Below are 24,145 nucleotides of genomic sequence, written 5' to 3' on the forward strand. Positions count from 1 at the left end.
TGGTATAGCGCACATATTTTCATTTTGCGTTGGTGCATAAAGTGCTCAACGAAGGTGCAATGTTGTACGTGCGCCCACCAAAATAGCATCTAATACTTCTTGGAAATTAGCTTTTCCGGAAGAAACTGCTCTCCCACTATATTCAGCTGCATTCCAAATCCCAGTATTTATCATTGTTTGGCCTTCCATGGCCCAAACAAAGTGAAAGTACTCCTTCGATGAGCGCAAGCCTCTAAAAAGACAGCAGGTAATTGCAAGGCGGGGGAATTCTTTATAAAAAGGAGGCTGCCAGAATTTGCTTGGCTTTTACTGTGTAACCTGGCAGGACAGCCAGGCTGCGTTCTTGGCTTCTCACGCAGTCTTCTGGGTATCCAGCGTTGGGGCGGAACCCGAGACGCTGGACAGAAGGAGCAAGCCCCCATCGACAGGCATTGTGATCCCCGTGACGAACGCGGCATCGTCGGATGCCAGGAAGGCGATGCAGCGGGCCACTTCTTCCGGCGTACCCACTCGTCCAAGCGCGTGCTTATCAGCGTTCATTTTCTCGAAGATCTGCACGGACACATAATTCAGAGAACCGTAAGCACTAGTAAATTACCATCTACGTAGAATTTGGCCTAGCACATTAGGGTACCCTGAAACGCAGTACACACGGTACAAATAAAACAGTAGACACAGAGCGGTCCGGATACCTCGAAATACCAGTGTTAAGAAAACACCAGCTGATGAAGAAATTCGTGCCACTTCCACTCCCTCAAACTTGACTTGTGACCTCTGGTATTATGCATACTAGCATTAACGCGTGAGCGTTAAGGAGCCCGTGTAGCAAAAAAATCCGGCGTCGGCATCCGACGTCTCGCATCGACGATCGGCGGTGGTCGTCGATAGGACAAAAAGATTTTCGAACTTCGTATACCCAGGCCTTCGATGTGACGCAAGGAATTGGCTGAACTAGCTTAATTTTTCAAGCTAAAGTACGTCGCAAATCGCGAACTACTTACGCACACCCTACACACATGATAGCTCTGGGGGTGTAATTAAAATATACGAGAAAACATAATTATGTTACGCGAAAACTCAAACAAACCCCTTTTCCAGTGCTTCTGCAATGCATGGACCGGAAACGGCATCCGACATTTGCGCATGCCGGCGCGTAAATATCTCCGAGTCCACGGAGCACCGCGCCCACTTCCTGGAAACACTTCGAGATGAACTCGCCTCGCCGCAACGAGGCCCATTCCAGAGGCGCCGTTTCTAGCAGAAAGCCTGCCTTCGGGCATCGCACTCGCCGCGAGCGTTTCCCAGGAGACATTACGGTTACGCTGCAGTTGCCACAAAGTGTGAGAAGCAGTCAGGGATCTTTGAATGCTGTCGCGTTCCACTCTTAAAGGCGAAGGTTAAGTGTCCTCGAAATTTTTTATGCTTCTGTACATAAATTTCTAAAATCGTTGTCCCGCTTTCGAGTTTCTTTCGGACACAACTTTCCCATAAAATGAGCGCTATGTAGCGAAGGAGCTTGCTTCGGTCTCTAGCTAGGTTTGACGATAAAGATTCATGCCACATCAGCGTTTTCTTCAGCCCAATGCATTCAGCAAAATCTGTGCGTGACCATGCAAGTTATGAGAAGCACAAGCACTCCTACGTTCCACGAAACCGGTATCCTCTCTGCCGGACGTGTGCACCTCAATATGCGCGCTCAATAAAGTAATGCAGTGCCATAGTATTTGCTACTGGAAGCTGTTTCATCTGCCATGCTGTGTCATACGGCGCTGCTGCAGGTAGTCGATGTTTCTGCGCTAGTAGCCTATCGCTTCTCAATATTGAAACGCTGCCTACGCTCGACGCCCAAAGTTGCGTTTACGTCACACTTTGCAACGTTATCTGCAAACTCAATGACCCACCTCACGGATACCTTCCGAAATCGCAGGTTTTCAGCCACACCCTGCTTCCTACGGGTTACAGCTTCACCTAGCCTATAAGAAGGAAGCCCACTCAAAACGCGAGTGCATATTATCACGGCCCAGCAACCAAACAAGGCCTACAAGACCTACCTAGTAACAAGGCCTCAGCGAACACATTCCTTCGCCCGAGCCACCACCACAAACCACTTGCATCGCACTCGGCGTGTCTGCTCCGTTGCTAATGGCGAAGCCGTCGTAAGTTTCCAGTACGACACTAGGTGCCACTGTATATGATTTCTCGACCGCGGCAACGACGCCGATACACGCAAAAGGTTCGATACTCGCGCCCACGTGGCATCTCGCCCATGTGGAATCGCGCCCACGTGGCACTCACGTGCTGCCTCTCGCGATCCTCTGATTAGGGAGGCAGTCGCGCCACACTTCGCTCCGTTTGCAAGATGTTGTACGGGTCAGATTGTTCGTGCCAGCCAATATATTGCAAAATGAAAACACATATAGAGTTGTGCCCAAATTTCGCGTTAGGGAGCATTGTCATCTTCTGCGAATTTTTTTAGAACAACGCATCGAGAACCCCGACAGAGACGGCGCAGCATCTGGAATTGTGCTAATAGTGATTACCCTACGTCCGCAAGCAGCTACAAACCACGCAGACAGAAGCCAGCCCCATCAACGTTATGACTAACAAGCACCTCACCCAACAACGAAATTGGGGGACCGTATGCTGATGATGAACTGCTATTCGACCCATTCATAAATGATTTGGACACACCTGCTGCTCTGTTACTCCGAATCGGACCTAGCAATTCTCAATCAGCTCTACTCTTGGTAGACCTGAACAGTGCAAACGTAGCATAAGGTATCTATCAAAACCTGACAAAACCGCACTGCCGAAAACCGGAACCTTTAGCTCGCAGCTATGTCTTTACCATGCTTAACGATACCACACGCGCGCATCTGCACAGCTCAACAGGACACAACCCAGACTTTCGGTGGTCCGCGGCCTCCTGTGATCCCAAGAGACAACAACGACGACACTCTTGGTAGTGATCACAGTATTTTGGAGTTCCACTTACGATTGGGTAGTACCGGTACCCAGCCCTTTAAAAACTAACGCGGGACCCACCTAACCGATTGCACACGAGTACGCAAAACACTTGAAGCTCAAGCAGCACACCGTGAGGACTGTAACGTTTGATGCCGAGAAGCTCAGAGCTAAATCAAGCAGCACATAGAAATTACTGCAAACACCCAAGATCACACAGGTGTCTTTCTCGCACCTTCCAGTTATCTGGGGGGCCAAAAGGCGAAAACTTATAAAAAGATGGCAGAAAGAAAGCACAAGCTCAAGCTCGGTCTTTAATCTCTTACAAATGGAAGTCCAAATTACGCCGACCACTTGGCCGAGGAATGTTGAATGCAAGTCTGCCAAGGTATAACCAGAAAGCTTCCGACGTCTCGAGTATGCGCCACATCTTGCAGTTTCTTCTGGGTCAGCCATGCCTTTCAATAGCACCAATTCCAGTGAGCCGGTTCTGCTACTTAGATTTCTCAGTGGCTTCCCGAATATTGTACCCTTCATTCAATCGACCGCTCATCCATACATCCCTACATGATCAGACCCAATATCCATCATTCAGACATCCATACCACCAACGACAAGGGCATTGACTTCCCATTGTCTACTGCCTAACGTCGATGTGGCTTGCTTCAGCTACGCAGTAACACTGCATCCAGACCAAACCGTGTTAGCCAAGCTACCCTATGTAAACTGCCTGGCATCAAGAGGGCCTAATAAAAGTAAACCCGCAGTAGAAGACAGGACGGTGAGAAGCATGAACAACCGCTTGTCCACGTTTCTTTTCGTCCTCTCTTCTTTTGTGTTTTTACTCTATTTAGACTGTGGCATACCAACTAACCCGAACTGTCGCCTTTCTTAGTTATATCAAGCAAGCGTTTGACCAAGTGTGGTCGTCCTTGCTTGTTCGTTTTCGGTTATTTCCGTGCCTTACTCTACGTATTGTTGTATTAGATTAGCGCAGCGAAACGCGCTGTCGCGTGCACTATATGTCACAGCGTTATTTTTCTTTCATATGTCAATGTTCTCCGAACCACATAAGTGTTTTATTATGGAGGGCCCTTTTTCTCTTGACGAACTAGAGACGGCCCTTGCTCTACCCAGGTGTTCCTCAGCGCCAGGGACATGTGGTATTACATATCGTGCTATGTGTCCCCTTGGTCAACGAACTCGGAAGGTACTCACGCCTGCACCTTTACAAGGACTCGTGGCAGACGGGCACGGTTCCCCAGAAAAGAAGTCAAGTGGCCTGATCCCGCTCCTCAAAGCTGGCAAGTCGCCTTTGGACATTGCGTGATACCGTCCGACAGCACTTGATAGTTTTGTAGGAAAAGTAATAAAATGAATGGTTCTTACGCGCCTGGAGAGGTACCTATAGTACTAATAAATTTATCCAGACATGTAGACAGGACTTAAAAGCGGCCGTTCATCTATAGACAACTTTGTCGACTTGGTAACTTATATCAAATTCCAAAAGGCCTGTAAACGCTTGTCCGTGCCTTGTTGCTAGCTATTAAAGGAACTTACGATAATGTCACCCGTGAAGCCATTCTTAAAGCATTAGAAGCACTAGGACTTCGTGGCAAGATATATCTCTGGGTTCGTAGCTACCCATACATGCGATGATTCTACGTGCTCACATGGGATGGCTCGACACCGCAGTATTACAGTAGGCATGGATGTCACTGAGGGTGGAGTGCTATGCCCCAATGCTATTTTATCTAGCCCTTATTGGACTACTCGATAACCTACGAAGCACCGTTCGACTACCTACGCCAACGACATCTGTATCTGTACGTCGGGGATGACAGGCTTCAGCTTCGCGCTAGGTTTCAGAGGGCGGTCTCATCATCATCATGCTGCCTTGGCAAACAAGGACTGAAGGTGAAATGAGAAAAGGGCACCGTGGTGACCTTTACCCGGAAGGCAATGTCTGCATACGGCACATGAATCAATGGACAAGGGATATCATCCAGCAGAAGTCACAGGTTCTCAGAGGTTGTGAGTGACAGAGACCTGTCCTGGACCCCTCAGGTAGACCACAAGAAAAAGCGACTGATGGCTATTTGTTATCTGTCGAGGTTCCTTGTAGGAAAGAAATGGGAGGTGTCAACACAATCCATGTTCCAGCTGCACAAGGTGCTGCTTGATAGGTTCCCCCGGTATAGACTATGTACCTGTTATATCGAACACCGCAAAATTATTTTGCGTATATTTCACAGAATTCAGGCTCAGCTCTGAGGATATGCCTTGGACTATAGCGCAGTGCGTCAAGGGCTGAAACTACTGCCATTGGTGGAGTTTATTTAATCGCGACGCACATCGCCATCAAGACAATGTGTTCGCATAACCGGCACCCTGCGCGGGCCCATTGAGAACACCTCGCCACGCTCACCTTGGAAAGTCTCCGCATGTAATTTAGCCCAATTGTCAGTGTATATCGTGCCTTGCTTACATCGTGGTGCACACCTGCGTCCTCGCTGGTGTCTCCTCCATGGTTTAGTGCCATCCTGAAGTACACCTCATAATTCCACGACTTCAGAAAGTCAGATCTACCACCATTTGAAGAAAAACAATTGAGCTTGATCTTGTTGTGCGAGAGATACAGTGCCCACTTGCACCTCTGTACTTGCGGATCGACTACATCGACCAGTTCTGAGGGCGTTGTGTTGATAACGACGAGAGCAATAACACTGCGATTCAATACGTAACATCTTCCGACGTCCGTGGCTGCAAGCTCGCGGCTCAGCGCTGCGCGCTTCAATTTATTGACTCAGAAAGTCCTGGCACGTCGGCCATGTTTTCCGACTCGAGACCGGCTTTAGACAGCATGCAGTCACTTCTCCAACGTGGAGCTTACGAAGAGGTAACGTACGAAATTGTCAAACGTCACAGCGACGTCAAACAAAAAGGCCACAAAATTATTTTCCAATGGCTACCTGGCCATTGCGGGATCAGTGGAAATGATGAAGCATACAAAGCTGTTCGACAGTCACATCAACAACAACACAGCGTTACCATTCCCGTTTCCAGGTCAGACGCGACAAGGCTACATTGTCACATGGCATGCAAGCTCTCTGGAAAAGAGTGAACACCCCTAATGTAAGACGCCCCTAGTCGCACAATCTGAACCCTTGGCTCTAACGCCGACCTATACCCGGCCTTCATCGACGTGAGGTGAGGTATCGCTTCTCTACTGGCTGTGGTTGGTAGTGGCCTTCTCGAAGGCGTACACTACTTCAATTAGAAGGAGTGACAGTGCGTCTGCGACAGCGACGTCTGCGGCGGCCAAGAGGACATGTAACATTTATTGTGTCACTGTGATCATTTTCAGTCGGAAATACCAACAGTATCTATGGCATTGCAACGACTGGACGATCAACCGCTGTCCGTGCAAGTACAGCTTGAAGACCGTCCCTCGTCGGCCCGCAAAGCTTTGAAGCCACTTTTGTCTTTCTGAAGGGCGAGTTGCCCATATGAATGCCTTTGACTTGCGCAGGCCCTCCGCGTCCGCGCTCGAGCTCACCGCCTTTTTTCTCGTCCCCTCCCTCTTTCGATGTCATCTTTATATTCCTTCTTTCCCGTCTACCAGAGTAGGGCACCCGACCACACGCATTCCTGGTTAACATACCTGTCTTAATTCTTTATTTCATCCTCCTCCTGCTCCGTCACCCAGGTGACCAATGTTTGCCTCTTGAATGTTTTGTTTATTTTCATACTTCACTCTATCGAAAACCATTTTAAAGCTTTTCCAGTCAATTTGCTTCATGCTTTTAGCGTGAGAACATTATTTCATCTTTGGCTGTGCCGTATATATGTACTTATCATTGCCACAAACACTACAGATATCATCATTTCAAATCTGCCAAAAAGGCTGACAAAGCGTACGATGCCAAAAACTTGGTATCTGAGTGCCTACAAAGTGCTCCGTTCATGTAGCAGAAAACAAATACCGCAATACATGCGCCCCTCCAGTGCTCACAATATGGCTTCCATCTATGTTGTAGAACACGAAGAGAGAATCACTGTGGCCTTCAACGCGCTGAAAAAGGGCTCAAATCGATATAGTAAAAAGAAAGTGAAATAATAACGCATACCAAATGCCGGCAATGCAGCAATCTGTGTGTAGAAAAAAACTAAGTGGACGCGCGGAGTTGATTCGAGTCGCTTTCAAGGCAGTTATCGCCTTTGACGAGCTGAGCTCGTCCAACGCACTCGAGAGGTTAACTGGATGCATTGCGTTACAATATCTGCATGGCGATCTCTTAAAAGAGCTTACTGCATTAGATAATCGTAATGATAACTATGTCTGTGTTATGAGAGCGCGAGGAAAAGTTAACATAATCAGAATATATTCCTAATATTCGTAGTATTATTAATACTCATGGCACATACCTCCATGTATTCATCGGCGCTGACTGCAGGTGTTTTCCCAATCAAGGTGTTGATATAGGCTGGACTGCAAAAGAAAAGTGAATTCGCATGTCACATTGCTTGTCACTTTTGCCTGCTCCGCAAGTCACCTGCACACTTGCGAGCAATGCGAGGCCTTGTTCAAAGATTATCACCGTCATAACCTACAAAGGTGCACTGCAGGACAAACTTCCGACTTGTTCATCTGCTGCTTTCCGTTCTCTATCAGGAAACCCTATAAGCCCTGTGGTACTCTTGGCCTTTTAGATATTTGTTGCAACACTTTTTGCCAAAAAATCTATTCTTTCCATCCGTTGCTTTTCTTTCTGGGTAGTTATAGGAATCACGCTGAATGGCACAGTTGCACGTATCATTAGGAACGCATATAGATGGCGCGTTTCATGCTTACGAATCTTTGCATGCCTCGATAGTACCACGCTTGTTTTCTATTGAGGCACCTAGTTACAGCCTATGCAGAACGCAGTGAGATGTGTAACGCAATCGATGCCATGCCGATTTTTGTTTCTGTTTTTGTTTCTTTTTTTCTGTTTTTGTTTCAGCTCGTGGCATGTGTATTTCTGCGTCACAAGTGTGCCTGCACATTTTTATTGACTGAGGTATTCTAGACGCAGTTGAAGCCCAATCATCCGCTTTTTTGTGTTCTATATATCGTACTATGGGCGAAATAGCAATGGCGAGGCGACGGTGCACCGCGGGGTCCTCCAAGGAGCGGAGCTGCCTCTGTACTACAGCAAACATTACCTGGTCGCCGTTCTTCGGCGTTACCATTGACTGTGAACAACTCTTCTTACTAACTCAGTGACCATGACGCGCACCATGATGGACTCTGAACTCACTAAGCACTCGTCATCAAAGCGCCCATTCAACTGTATGCAAAACGTAGTGTGCAGTCATAGAAGCACACAGCTGGTCAATATGCCCTGGTGTGCTACTTGAAAGCCCAAAGGCTGCTGCGGAAGAATAAGGGTAACCGAAGCGCTGATTTTAAGCAACAATGGTGCCAAGTAAATTTAATGTGAAGTCCAGAAACCAAGTCCTTAACGGATTATAGGGCACAGTTGCAGGTGGCTTGGATCTCAAGATTTGTCGGACTTAAGACGGCTACTTGTTCGCCTGTTTCGATAATGGTTGTACAGTGCAGATCACTCGACATGACGTAGGCACCACCCTCTGAATATGCAAGCCATTATTATGGGACCAATTGGCTATACAGGATGCGAATAAAGCCCTCGTCAACTTGCATAACGTCAACGGAGCCAATATCTAGGTATACTGACAGCCTCCGCGCAGTCAGGAAGCTGAAACAAATCACAAACACGTTGCGTATTAGTTAGCAGATTCGTGGACTTCATAAGCATCCATGTGTAAACATAACAGTGCACTGCTTGACGGCGCATGGTCCACTTTGCAGACCACAGAGCTGACATTCTCGCCCACCGCCACTCCTCTACTATCCCTTTCTTCGGACACCTGCTCTGTTCTCGTTGAGAGAAAATCTATCCTCCTGCGGAACATGTGTGCCCTCAACCAGTTCTTTCCTTGTGGGTCTCATTCTACCCCACAATTTTTATCTGGTAGAGAAATGGGCCGGGCGACTCTTGCAGTAGCGACGACGTGTACCTTGTCTGAACCATATGAATCCATTCTCAGGTGTCCGAAGTACTCCGATTCTGCATTTGCAGCTGATGCCCACCTTCTACTTTGACCGTGCCTTGAAAAAAAAAGAGTGTACGCGAATGTGTATTTAGTGATGCGAAGTAACGCAAAAATGGTGAACAATGGCTCAAAACCAATGCGCTTCATAAGCCGCTGATGAACTATCTGCATAAAGCTGGCCTGCATGCTTAAATGTAATTTCATTTTGACATTATGCCATCTAGTAAGCCCGGCGAACAAGAACGAGTAACTGATATTGTTACTGACATCAAGTGCACCAGGTTGAATTAGGCAGGTCTTGCATTGCGTAGAGGACGTATCCCGTGCTATAAATCGACGATGACAAACGGTTACGACTACAACAATGATAATGCGGGCGGAAATGCTGCATTCCACGCCACCTGCAGCACCTTTGCTTTCATTGCCCTCTGAACTCCTCTCTGTCCAGGTTGCCCGAAAATATATCCCGGAACGTGACGGTGCACTCGTGTTATACATGGGCACTGGTGTAATGTTCTTTCAATGCGAATAGCAATCTTTGTCTAGTTAATCCATTTTTAGCTAATCTTGCCTGAAACTATATCACGAGATGTGACAGTGCACTGGTGTTATTCAAGTGACCTGGTGTAATACTCTTTTACTGGGAATAGCAATCTTAGCCTACTTCAGCCGTTTTTGGCTAATCTAAACTCAAAACTGCTGAAAGAGCCCCAGAAACTCTTTGCCCATATTTTTAATAGCCTAAATCAGGTACCTACAGGTAATCCAAGTACATCCAAGTATACGTACCACTCTACCTACCCTCCACTATTTTCCCACATACTCCGCATAGCGGTTCAGACATATGTCCCATCACAGCACTAAATTTGAGATGCCTTTGTGGTGGATGCAACTCGTCCTAACGTGGCTCGCCGAACCCTCAATGTCATGCAAGTCGCCACGGCCTTTGGCGAAATCACAACACCAGCACCTCACACATCTCAAAGCGAGACGTGGGCAACATTTCCCTGTTGATATCGATGGGCGTTAGTCCCTTACTCCTGTGAAAACGAATCACACTTCGTTGCTCCTACGCTGTGGACGTGTGAAGCACAAGCGCTCTATTCAACAACTGAGAGCAGCGCCCTGCCGTGGAGCTACCGGCACATAAGGCCGGGCTGGTCCAAGAAAGGTCCACTGCTGGGAATGCGTATGTTGACTTCGCATTTACAGCCCGAATGTGGCTCAAAAATAGGCGCAAAGACTTTCTGATTCGCCCTCATATCTATCTATCTATCTATCTATCTATCTATCTATCTATCTATCTATCTATCTATCTATCTATCTATCTATCTATCTATCTATCTATCTATCTATCTATCTCTATCTCTCTATCTATCTATCTATCTATCATCTTACGCCAAACCAGTTGCCGGAGTTGACTACCTGCAAAAGCCAGTGATGTGTGCTTCACTCGTGAGACCGTCGGGGTCGCTGCCCTGCTGTAATTGCAGATTCGTGCAATTTTACCCTCGTCATACCATCGTCATCGTGCTTTCTAAGCCAACCCAGGGACCCAAGATATCAAACAGCCTGGGCCACCAAGTAGGGTCTCGTAGTCGCGATGCCGTCGCTGACGTTGCGACGCCGTCACACTGGCAGAGTGATGCCGTCATGGTCGTGCAATCGTCATCATTACAGCTTCGTGATCTGATTGCAGCGCCGACATACGCAAGGACAGAGGAAACAAGATGAAATACGAGCGCTAATGTAAAAAAAAAATGCTTTATATTCGGAAACCCATGTTCATACCCGTCACTCATCACATTGCACTTGCTCAATCCACACCCTTAGAAAGGTTAACTCATTTTCTGCACGTGCACAGACAGCGGGATTACACACCCGTAGCCAAGTCACGAAATCTTTCCATCCTGAATTGTTTCACGTTGTAGTTGATCAGCGCTTCTGCTGACAACAGTACAATTAGCAAGGAACACCACAGCCACGCGAACTGCAGTGACATGCGATTCAACCATCGCGCACGCTTTTCTTGATATCGTTTGAATGTTCTCTTAGCCGGTCACTGATGCAGCATCCCATTTGACCTACGTACTCCTTGCCAAAAGAAAGAGGAATACAGTAGACCACTTTGCTAGCACAGGTGATTAACGGATTTTGTGTGTGTTTTTTTTTGTTTTACAGCTGTGCGGCGCGTGGCACCATTTCCTTTGCTTGCACAGCTTTATGGGTTTCTGCGGTGCGAAAAAGAGAACTTTACCGTTGTAATAACCTACAATTTTCTCGACATTCTGAGACTGCTTGTGAATGCACTGTATGACAGCCACATTTTTACGTCTGCCAGGCAAAGCGACCACATGGCAATCACTCGGCGCACTCACCCTTCTGAACAGCGATTGCTGTACAGAGCACTGTACGGGCAAAGATACCGTGCTTGTGTAAAATGTTGAACTGATAAACTGCCTTAAACCTGATGAGCACAGGATTTACTGGGGGCGTTTTGAAAACAAAGAATAAGAATCCCTCTATTGACACGTTTGGTATGCGCGAAAGCATATAATGGTACTGGCTTAGTGCTACGAGGTTTGTAACACCAACACGTCTGCTCTGGATTGACCAATATCTAGAATGGGTACGCGTCTCCGTTACAAGATGGGCTATATATTTTCATCTCGGTGACGACACCATTCATCATCATTCTTCCCTCTGCGAGCATCACTGGCAGCTCTTAACATTGCTGCGTAGCCGTCTCACACTCTGTATCCGTCTGATCTGGTTTGGTTTTTTTTTAATTTTGTGCTTCCTTTTAAAAGATACACTGTAGAAACATAAAAATCGCATGACATTGCAGTTGTGCGCTGCGCTCCACAGCAGCATAGTGTTTCTTCGGAGGAAAACAAAAAATCAGTCACGTCATCGCCGCCAATCTATTGCCGTTATCGTCGTCATCGCATTGCTTGTTTCGTCACACGTTCACGTGATAAACTCCAGTTCCTCGCATGCACAACAGTGTTCATCCATCTCCTAACACTTTGCGAAAACTCAAGGGATGCATGATAACCAACCTGCCAAACGATTTCGTAACATGAATTGCCACAGTGCCTGTGACGAAAACAATTATAGTAGTTGTGTGTGTTCTTTGTGCGTAGCGAAAACCTGCTGCACGAGAGGCAGGAACACGCTAATCCAGTAAAAATGTGAATAGTGCTCTTACTTGATTGAGTTCACACGGACACCATAGGCAGCATTCTCTGAAACGAAAGAAAGAAAACGTTGTAATGAGTTGCCTGACCAATATGAAACACTGGCAACAATGTGCTGAGAGTAGCAGCTTAAGGTATTCTGACTTTAGCCTTCGCTATAATATAGACCTCCTAATCCTCTCTGAGCAGTCCAAACAAACAAGCCTACGCTCCTTCCCCTATCCTATAACTTCGTGAACTTTATCCCGGTCAAATTAAGTACTATCCCCTTATCTTTCAAAAACCATCTCGGCACTCTGTACACAAGGTCTGCATCATATGTGTCGAGGAAGCGTACACGCAGCCACGAAGTCGTGGTGCATCAAGCGCGCACCATCTGAAGCGAAGGACGACGTGCATATGCCATTTGATGTCAATGGTGAACAACATAAGCAAACTAGGCGGTTTCATGAAGTCCAGTCAGAGCAGGCGGATCGAACAAACCTTTTCTGCGTTGGCTACTTCGCCGATGTGCGTTGAAAGTCAGCAGCTATCATAAATTTCTGATCGTAGAGCTATTTATCGATTCCAGTGAAGTAAAGTTCATTTAGCCGCATCCACAAATTTACGCAAGAGCTGCAGTGTTCGGTTCTTGATTGCGTGTCGGATTCGTTCCCTGAGCTGTTCCTCGGGCTCTCATGGGCACTTCTCGCTTTCACCATACGCGCAGGTGAAAACTACAGCAGAACTTACCTCACGATGACTGTCAACGGTAACGCGAAGAGCAATCGAGCAACGTAGCGACATTCAATATTCCTGAACTGGCGCTTATTTGACCCGTGTAGTGGTAACCCTGAGACATCTTTGGCATTGGCTATATGCCTCATACTCCGATATCATACCGATTCTCTATAGCACTCGCTTGCGAAGGTGGCCCATGGACAAAGAGGTATGGCGACGACTGCATGACACCGACGCAGTGGCCATAGAATGACGAAGGAGTGATATTGATTTATTGACAAAGGCACGTGACGAAGACGGCATGCCATTAGGATGTCGAAAAATAATATATAGCGCTGCTATAACGACGACAAAGCGACAACGACATCAGAATAATGACATGGCAACGAGTGTATGACGACGGCATCGTGACGGTGACGGCAACGGGATGCAGAAGCTGGAATAACGACGGTGGCACGATCAAGATGGCATGACGACAGCGGTATGACAAAAGATATGCGGTAGCGTATGTTCGACAGCGACGCAACGGCAACGACGAAATCAGAACCGAGGCATAATCGCAATTGGATTACTAAAGCTTGATTACGATACAATGACTAACTAGAAATGACAAATGTGACACAGCGACGAAAGCACGACGAAACTGGGATGACAGTATTGAAGTGATGACGATGGTGAAACGTCAGCGCGACGACTACAGCATGACGACAAAGGTACGACAACGGCGGTATGACCACAGTCACATGTCGATGTTACACTAATGAAACATCCATGACGATATATATATATATATATATATATATATATATATATATATATATATATATATATATATATATATATATATATATATATATGGCAATGAATGCTTGAAAACGACTGCATGACGATGATACAGTGATGACAATGGCCCTGCAACGGCATGAGGACAATGGGATGAAGGCGAGTGTCGGACTGCATCTTGACACCTGCATGGCAAATACTGCGTGACGACGACGGTATGAAGAAAGTCGTATGCCGAAGCTGGAGAGAGGACGATTGCACGACCATGACGGCACTACGACGGCAGTCTCAGAGTCTGACGATAGCGGCATAACAAGAGCGATATAATCACGGTTAAGAAACGGCACAAGTACTACATACAAGGTGGGAGAATAACTCACATCGACGGAAAGACGAACGAGGTGTGACGGCGACGACATTAAAACAATTGGATTACGTCAGTGAATTAATCACAATAATAAAGCGACAACGTGACGAAGATGGCACGAAGACGACTGTGCGGCGAAGATGCCTCCATGACTAGGGCATGACGAGTCGTTTGACAAAGCTGGGGCCGTATTCTGAAACGTTCGCCTTCCGCGAAAGTTTCGCCCTGGCCAAGCCTCCGCCAACGGCGCGCGCTGATTGCCGATTTTAGCAAAACCAGAAAAGAAACAGCGCCATCTAGTAGTTCCGACCTACGTCATTTTAACGCCATGGTGTCGATGGGTGCTCTCGACATATATTGTATAATGAACGCGTCTTTTGGTGTCTCTTGGCGTTTGGTTGGTGGTGGAGTGTAGTAGAGATAAGATAGTTGGTATTTTATAGTAGGCTTCTTGGTGGCGACTTACACGCGTTGTATCGCGGCGATATTTGTTGATTCATATAAAATAAAACATTTCACACTTCCTTATTCAATTTATTTTGCCTAAAGAGGCCGTAGCTTAACTTAGTCAGTGCGCAGAACCCGTACTGCGGCCACTGCACTCGAAAACAACACACCCGAGCCGCTCTACACTCGCCGGGCGCGATCTCTCATGCGATGTGAAGCATTCGAGAGCACGCGTTGGTAGTGCACGCTGACGTCACGGGTAAGCAGTCACTTGGTCTATTGAATGTGATTTTCGCGGTAGGCGAACGTTTCAGAATCATCATCATCATCATCGGCCTGGTTGCGCCCACTGCAGGGCAAAGGCCTCTCCCATACTTCTCCAACAACCCCGGTCATGTACTAATTGTGGCCATGTCATCCCTGCAAACTTCTTAATCTCATCCGCCCACCTAACTTTCTGCCGCCCCCTGCTACGCTTCCCTTCCCTTGGAATCCAGTCCGTAACCCTTAGTGACCATCGGTTATCTTCCCTCCTCATTACGTGTCCTGCCTATGCCCATTTCTTTTTCTTGATTTCAACTAACATGTCAATAACTCACGTTTTTTCTCTCACCCAATCTGCTCTTTTCTTATCCCTTAACGTTACACCCATCATTCTTCTTTCCATAGCTCGTTTGTTCGTCCTCAATTTGAGTAGAGCCCCTTTCGTAAGCCTCCAGGTTTCTGCCCCGTAGGTGAGCACTGCTAAGACACAGTTATTCTACACTTTTCTCTTGAGGGATAATGGCAACCTGCTGTTCATGATCTGAGAATCCTGCCAAACGCACCCCAGCCCAACCTTGTTCTTCTGATTATTTCCGTCTCATGATCCGGATCCGCCGTCATTACCTGTCCTAAGTAGATGTATTCCCTTACCACTTCCAGTGCCTCGCTACCTATTGTAAATTGCTGTTCTCTTCCGAGACTGTTAAACATTGCTTTAGTTTTCTGCAGATTAATTTTCAGACCCACTCTTCTGCTTTGCCTCTCCAGGTCAGTGAGCATGCATTGCAATTGGTCCCCTGAGTTACTAAGCAAGGCAATATCATCAGCGAATCGCAAGTTACTAAAATATTCCCCATTAACTTTTATCCCCAATTCTTCCCAATCCAGATCTCTGAATACCTTCTGTAAACACGCTGTGATATAGCATTGAAGAGATCGTATCTCCCTGCCTGACGCCTTTCTTTATTGGGATTTTGTTGCTTTCTTTATGGAGGACTACGGTGGCTGTGGAGCCGCTATAGATATCTTTCAGTAATTTTACATACGGCTCGTCTACACTCTGATTCCGTAACGCCTCCATGACTGCTGAGACTTCAGCAGAATCTAACGCTTTCTCGTAATCAATAAAAGCTATATATAAGGGTTGGTTATATTCCGCACATTTCTCTATCACCTGATTGATAGTGTGAATATGGTCTATTGTTGAGTACCCTTTACGGAATCCTGCCTGGTCCTTTGGTTGACAGAAGTCTAAGGTGTTCCTGATTCTATTTGTGATTACCCTAGTAAATAGTTTGTAGGCAAGGGACAGTAAGCTGATCGGTCTATAATTTTTCAAGTCTTTGGCGTCCCCTTTCTTATGGATTAGGATTATGTTAGCGTTCTTCCAAGATTCCGGTACGCGCGAGGTAATGAGGCATTGCGTATACAGGGTGGCCAGTTTCTCTAAAACAATCTGCCCACCATCCTTCAACAAATCTGCTGTTACCTGATCCTCCCCAGCTGCCTTCCCTCTTTGCATATATGCCAAGGCTTTCTTCCCTTCTTCCGGCGTTACCTGTGGGATTTCGAATTCCTCTAGACTATTTTCTCTTCCATTATCGTCGTGCGTGCCACTGGTGCTGTATAGATCTCTATAGAATTCCTCAGCCACCTGAACTACATCATCCATATTAGTAATGATATTGCCGGCTTTGTCTCTTAATGCATACATCTGATTTTTGCCAATTCCTAGTTTCTTCACTGCTTTTAGGCTTCCTCCGTTCCTGAGCGCATGTTCAATTCTATCCATATTATACTTCCTTATGTCAGCTGTCTTACGCTCGTTTTTTAACTTCGAAAGTTCTGCCAGCTCTATTCTAGCTGTAGGGTTAGAGGCTTTCATACATTGGCGATTCTTGATCAGATCTTTCGTCTCCTGCGATAGTTTACTGGTATCCTGCCTAATGGAGTTACCACCGACTTCCACTGCACATTCCTTAATGATGCCCACAAGTTTGTCGTTCATTGCTTCAACACTAAGGTCCTCTTCCTGAGTTGAAGCCGAATACCTGTTCTGTAGCTTGATCTGGAATTCCTCTATTTTCGCTCTTACCGCTAACTCATTGATCGGCTTCTTATGTACCAGTTTCTTCCGTTCCCTCCTCAGGTCTAGGTAATTCGAGTTCTTATCATCCTGTGGTCACTGCAGCGCACCTTACCGAGCACGTACACATATTTGAAGCTAAACATTTCGACAGAATTGCCTGTCTGGTTGGGAAATTGATTAGAAGTTGAGACTGACTCCAACCAAATAACTGAATTTTATTAGCCCGACGTTTCGGAGCGCATTCGGCTCCTTCTTCAAGGGGTTGCTCGTCGGGGGGTGGCGGTGTGCCGCTTTTAAAGCATCTTTTTTGAAGAAAGGAGGGGGGGGGGAACGGGAGGTGGGGGGGAACAAAAGGAAAGGGGTGTGTGTTGTTGAGCGCTTCCATGGTGCTGGGATGACCGGTGCTGGGGGGAGTGCTCGCGAGGGTGCCCTTGATGGGGGGTGGGGGGGGGAGGTTACAGGGTCGCGCCGACGTTCTTTGTTGGTGAAACAAGCGGGAGTCTATCTGGCTGTGCGTCCTTTTCTTCTTTTCGTCAGGTCGCCAAGGCCATGGACATACACCGAGGGTAGGTTGCCCTTCACGCGGTTTATGTTATTCCCCGTATTCTGAATGTGCCATGACTCCAGTAGTAGTCTCTTTCGCCAGTTCGTTTCTGTTTGAAGGATTTCAGTTTCCTTGAACGCAATTTTGTGGTCGGCGTCTTCAGAGTGTTCTGCGACGGCGCTGCGAATACGGTTGAATGTCCTGGCGTCGTTCTCGTGCTGTCTGATCCTTTCTTTTAGATTTTTGGTTTCCCCGATGTACGACGCCGGACAGTCGGCACAACTGATTTTGTAGACGACGCCTTGAGCTTTTTCTTTAGGTGGACGATCTTTTGGTTTAGGGAGGAGGATATTGAAAGTGTTTATTGGTTTGTGCGCCACTTTGAGGCCTTCTTTTTTTAATATTCGGCTGAGCGCTTCGCTGGTACCTCTGATGTACGGGATGGACACCCGCTTCTGGGGTTGGGGAGAAGTCGACGGCTGAAGGTCCCGCATTTTGCTTCTTCTTTTTTGTTTTCTGGTTGTTTTTCGAATGAAGTCCTCTGTGTAGCCATTCCTCTTAAGTTCGTTGAGAACCGTTCTCTTTTCTTTCTTTAGATCCGATTCCGATGAGGAATGAGTTTCGGCTCGTTTGAATAAAGAATTTACAACAGATGCCTTGTGGTTTGCCGGGTGGTCGGATTGGAAATGAAGATAGCGGCCTGTGTGGGTTGGTTTTCGGTAGACTGAAAATTTTAAAATGCCGTCTTTTCGTGTAACTTGTACATCTAAGAATGGGAGTGATCCGTTCTGTTCGCGCTCATATGTGAACTGTATATCCGGGTCTATGGAGTTTAATTGTTTCTGCAAGTTTTCGACTTGGCTCGTCTTCACGATGCAAAAACAATCATCCACGTACCTGAGGAAGACTTTTGGTTTCGGGGAAAAAGTATTTAAAGCTCTCTCCTCGATGCTCTCCATAGTCAAGTTAGCCATGGCAACGGAAATTGAGGCCCCCATAGGAGTTCCTTTAACCTGTTTGTAGTAGCTGCCTCGGAAGGTGAAATAGGTATTGGACAGGCACAGTTCAAGAAGGCAAAGGTCAAAAATTCAATGTTACGACAGATAACCCACCCCTCCCCAAGATGATCGCCGCCCTTGAGAGCGGCATCCAGCAACTAGACCCTAAAGTGCGGGAACAGGTCAGACTGAAAGCAATCGGCATAATAAGGTCCAATAACAACCGCAGAAGAGAACGCAACTTAACTTCCGACGAAATAAAAGCAGTGAGAACGCTGAAAGAAGATAACAACATAGTGATCCTACCGGCGGACAAGGGGAACTCAACCGTTGTTTTGAACATAAAGGACTACGAGGATTTGGCTGTCGAGCCCTACTCGACAGCCAAGATTACGAGAGACTAAAGAAGGACCCCACTACGAGAACCCAGTCGGTGCTGAACAAGACGCTGACTGAAATATTCCGCAACCACCCAAATTCTCGAAATCTCCACCTAAAATTAATCTGTAGGAACGGATCCGCCCCAGCTTTCTACGGCTTGCCAAAACTCCATAAACCCGGAATCCCCTTACGACCAATCGTAGACTTTTCGTGCTCCCCACTACGATCACTATCCACTTACTTGCATCAGATGATATCACCGCTCACCGGAAGTACAGCATCGCACGTGCGCGACTCCGAGAATTTCATCAAACTCACATCAAAAGTCCGTATCGAAGATGATGAATGCCTGGTCTCTTTTGATGTAATCTCTCTGTTCACAAGAGTACCCATTAAGTTGGCTGTTTCCGCAACTAGAGATCCACTGGAACGTGACGATATGCTCAGTGAGAGAACCCCTTTGAGTGTAGACGAGATCTGCCGCCTTCTCCAACTGTGCCTGTCCAATACCTATTTCACCTTCCGAGGCAGCTACTACAAACAGGTTAAAGGAACTCCTATGGGGGCCTCAATTTCCGTTGCCATGGTTAACTTGACTATGGAGAGCATCGAGGAGAGAGCTTTAAATACTTTTTCCCCGAAACCAAAAGTCTTCCTCAGGTACGTGGATGATTGTTTTTGCATCGTGAAGACGAGTCAAGTCGAAAACTTGCAGAAACACTTAAACTCCATAGACCCGGATATACAGTTCACATATGAGCGCGAACAGAACGGATCACTCCCATTCTTAGATGTACAAGTTACATGAAAAGACGGCATTTTAAAATTTTCAGTCTACCGAAAACCAACCCACACAGGCCGCTATCTTCATTTCCAATCCGACCACCCGGCAAACCACTGTTGCCAATCTGTTGTAAATTCTTTATTCAAACGAGCCGAAACTCATTCCTCATCGGAATCGGATCTAAAGAAAGAAAAGAGAACGGTTCTCAACGAACTTAAGAGGAATGGCTACACAGAGGACTTCATTCGAAAAACAACCAGACAACAAAAAAGAAGAAGCAAAATGCGGGACCTTCAGCCGTCGGCTTCTCCCCAACCCCAGAAGCGGGTGTCCATCCCGTACATCAGAGGTACCAGCGAAGCGCTCAGCCGAATATTAAAAAAAGAAGGCCTCAAAGTGGCGCACAAACCAATAAACACTTTCAATATCCTCCTCCCTAAACCAAAAGATCGTCCACCTAAAGAAAAAGCTCAAGGCGTCGTCTACAAAATCAGTTGTGCCGACTGTCCGGCGTCGTACATCGGGGAAACCAAAAATCTAAAAGAAAGGATCAGACAGCACGAGAACGACGTCAGGACATTCAACCGTATTCGCAGCGCCGTCGCAGAACACTCTGAAGACGCCGACCACAAAATTGCGTTCAAGGAAACTGAAATCCTTCAAACAGAAACGAACTGGCGAAAGAGACTACGACTGGAGTCATGGCACATTCAGAATACGGGGAATAACATAAACCGCGTGAAGGGCAACCTACCCTCGGTGTATGTCCATGGCCTTGGCGACCTGACGAAAAGAAGAAAAGGACCCACAGCCAGATAGACTCCCGCTTGTTTCACCAACAAAGAACGTCGGCGCGACCCTGTAACCTCCCCCCCCCACCCCCCATCAAGGGCACCCTCGCGAGCACTCCCCCCAGCACCGGTCATCCCAGCACCATGGAAGCGCTCAACAACACACACCCCTTTCCTTTTGTTCCCCCCCACCTTTCCGTCTGTGAAGTGTCTCCCCACCTCCCGTTCCCCCCCCCCTCCTTTCTTCAAAAAAGATGCTTTAAAAGCGGCACACCGCCACCCCCCGACGAACAACCCCTTGAAGAAGGAGCCGAATGCGCTCCGAAACGTCGGGCTAATAAAATTCAGTTATTTGGTTGGAGTCAGTCTCAACTTCTAACGTACACATATTGTATCATGCCTGGGTTAGCGCAGAGTATGAAGTCTATTTCACTTCTAGTCTCGCCGTTCGGGCTTGTCCACGTCCACTTTCCGCTATCCCGCTTGCGGAAGAAGGTATTCATTATCCGCATATAATTCTGTTCTGCAAACTCTACTAATAACTCTCCCCTGATATTCCTAGTGCATATGCCATATTCCCCCACTGCCTTGTCTCCAGCCTGCTTCTTGCCTACCTTGGCATTAAGGTCGCCCATTAGTATAGTGCATTTTGTTTTCACTCTCGTGAAAACAAAATACACTATGACGTGGAATCGCCGATTCCACGTCATCATAGAAGCTTTCCACTTCTTGGTCATCATGACTGGATGTAGGGCCTGCCACAACAAGACCTGCCACCCTCTCGTTAATGCTGTAGAATTCCTGTATGTTACCAGCTATATTCTTATTAATCGGGAATCCGACTCCTAGTTCTCGTCTCTCCGCTAAGCCCCGGTAGCACAGGACGTGCCCGCTTTTTAGCACTGTATATGCTTCTTTTGGCCTCCTAACTTCACCGAGCCCTATTATGTCCCATTTACTGCCCTCTAATTCCTCCAATAGTACTGCTAGACTTCCTCACTTGACAACGTTCTAGCGTTAAACGTTGCCATGTTCGTATTCCAGTGGCGGCCTGTCCGGAGAATACGGCCCCTGGAATAACGCCGATGCAATGACCCGGACGGCGTCACGACATCAAACACGTACGTTGTGGCCTAAGAGAGAGAATGGACTTCAACGAAAAGAATGGCTCAATGCACGGGTTCCGGTCAGTGGTGCGGATACTAAAACAAAGAAAGACAAACAAGCAAAAAAAACAAATGAAAAAGAACAAAAAAAAACAAAGCACTACGCGTTCATGAGATGCCGGCCAAGCCGGCCTCAAGCCATGTGGACTAAGAAATTACACAACACGGACCACTGAGTCTGTGTAGGATGGGTTACGATGAGAGGATGACAAAGTCATATCACGAAGCTGGAATGAAGACGATTGAATGACCATGCCGATATCACTGTGGCGGTGTGACAACGAATACATGATGACTATGGCTTGAAGATGACGGCATGACCAGTGTCGAATGACATAGCTGGAACAACTGCTATGCTGCGACCAAGATGGCGTCACTACCTTGAGCCCACATCTAGTGGCCAGAGCTATCAGGTAGCTTGAACCACTGGGTCGGGGAAGAAGGCGTGACGACGACGGTGTGACGCGAATAGGATATCACAGAGGTATAATGACGGCAATGCAATGAATATGCCAGCATCACGACCAGAAGCACATCCCAGCTGGCCCGAGCGTGTAACCACTTGGGTCGCTGGGTCGGCGTAAGAGGGTTGGCGTAAGCCAGCCAGCCAGCCAGCCAGCCAGCCAGCCAGCCAGCCAGCCAGCCAGCCAGCCTCAAAACATCTGAAATAGACATAGAACGCTATTCGCATTTGAAAAAGCAAACGGCGTTAAATCTGAGCGACGTGGTGGATAATTTATGGCAACTAAAGGATCAAATAAAACAATTATAGGGTTTTTACGTGCCAAAACCACGATATCCTTATGAGGCAGGCCATAGTGGAGGACTCCGGACCAATTTTGGTCACCTGGGGCTCTCTAACGTGCGCCTAAATGTATGTACACGGATGTATTTGCATTTCCCCCCATCGAAATGCGGTCACCTTGGCCGGGATTTAATTTCGCGACCTCGTTCTTAGCAGTGCAACACCAAAGCCGATAATCAACCGCGGTGGGTGGATCAAATCAGCCCTAGTGAAATTGCCGACAAGCCGATATTACATTCAATGTATGGAAGTGCATGGCGTCCTTATAATTTCATACAGACCACTATACCGCTTGCCGCATCATGGACAAGTGCCGTTCCAGATTCTTTTCATCATGTAGAACAACGAGGTCTAGCAAATTGTGTTGATATTACAGGTTACCGCATGACGCTGTGACATTCGGTCGATGACACATTCGGCAGTATGACTTTCTGGGCTTGAAGAACCGATCGAGGGACCATAACCGTTTTCCCCATCGTGGCCGCGTAACTTCGTTCCACTACGGCATGCCAGGAACTAGGGCGAGCACTCAGTGAATTTGCATACACATACATAGCTTTTCGCTTAGCAAAAAGCAACTTACGACGTGGAAGCTTATTCGCCCTCCGTACATCTCTAAAATGCTGTCTTTGGTTTTAGAACATCGTCTTGGAAACAACTCGCGCCAATGTCGCAACCAATATCGCAACTGATGAATATCGCGAATGCCTAAAATTATGTCGTAAGTGACCCGTACCAGCTGAGTAACCTGAATGAATGTACGTGGCCAAACACGGATGTTAGAAGGAGAAAAAAAACACATCTTATGAGACAGAAATTGTCTGTCTTCAGTGTTTGCACATATTTTACGAGAGAACTGGCGTCACTACCGCTACCTAGGGTTTCCACGCAAACATGTATATTGAACAATGCTTAATTTTATGGAGTGAGTGGCAAGTTGTAGCGCAACAAATAAATTCTTAGCCCCTGGTCCACAAAAAAACATAATGGCGTTTTACGTGCCTGGTGTTCTACGATGATTGAGCAAGAACACACAGCAATTTAGTGCAACAATTCACCGCCGATTCTGCAATCAATAGCTTTTTGAACTCATGCGAACATCTCCTTTTGAATAAATACAGCGGAGTGACTCGACGTTCATATAATTAAACTATCTAGTATTAAACACAACGATGGAGCAGTGACACATAATTTCGGCTAAATCGTTTGTGTTATGAGCCTCAAAAAGCAAAAGCTTGTGCTATTTTTTTCTTATCTAAAGGTATAATCACTGAACATGGGAGCGCAATCACAAGATTACACTAGGTAATTTCTTAAGTTTTTTTTTAAGAAAACACATGAAAATCAAGCATGACATAACTTTTGAGATCTTATTTTCCACAGTGTGGGGTAGAAACGCAATGGCACCTCACTTAGTTTTGTGCTCCAATGTACCAAAGAGCTTGTTTCAACAATGTAAATCGAACAAATGCATTTTTACGGCGAGATTCATGGCGAATATCTCCAAACGGCCGTCTTTCTGAATAAAAATTAAAATTACAAAAAGCCTCACATGCTCACCAGCTATAATTCGTAAATTGCAATATATGTCGTAAGGTAATGAATTCAGGAGGAAGCGTGATACATTCAATGTGGTTGAATATGTGGTTTAGATTTATTGTGCAGTAATGTTCGACTATGAATAATCCAGCTCAAGGATTAAATTATGTTATCTGCGCC

General features: G+C 46.7%; 1 protein-coding gene across 2 annotated transcripts in view; it reads right to left on the reverse strand.

Moving 5' to 3' along the window:
• Positions 1–236: 236 nt before the first annotated feature.
• Positions 237–24,145, reverse strand: part of LOC135900994 (meso-2,3-butanediol dehydrogenase-like) — a 387,488-nt gene continuing 363,579 nt past the window's right edge. For both annotated transcript variants that reach the window (XM_065430620.2, XM_070533722.1), the window contains 3 exons: positions 12,299–12,335; positions 7,393–7,456; positions 237–552 (listed from right to left, as the gene is read on the reverse strand). In XM_065430620.2, coding sequence (XP_065286692.2) covers positions 352–552; positions 7,393–7,456; positions 12,299–12,335 — 302 coding nt within the window. In that variant the 3' untranslated portion in view covers positions 237–351. The remainder of the gene's footprint in view (positions 553–7,392; positions 7,457–12,298; positions 12,336–24,145) is intronic.

Source organism: Dermacentor albipictus, chromosome 2 (assembly GCF_038994185.2).
Source record: "Dermacentor albipictus isolate Rhodes 1998 colony chromosome 2, USDA_Dalb.pri_finalv2, whole genome shotgun sequence".
Classification (NCBI taxonomy): Eukaryota; Metazoa; Arthropoda; class Arachnida; order Ixodida; family Ixodidae; genus Dermacentor; species Dermacentor albipictus.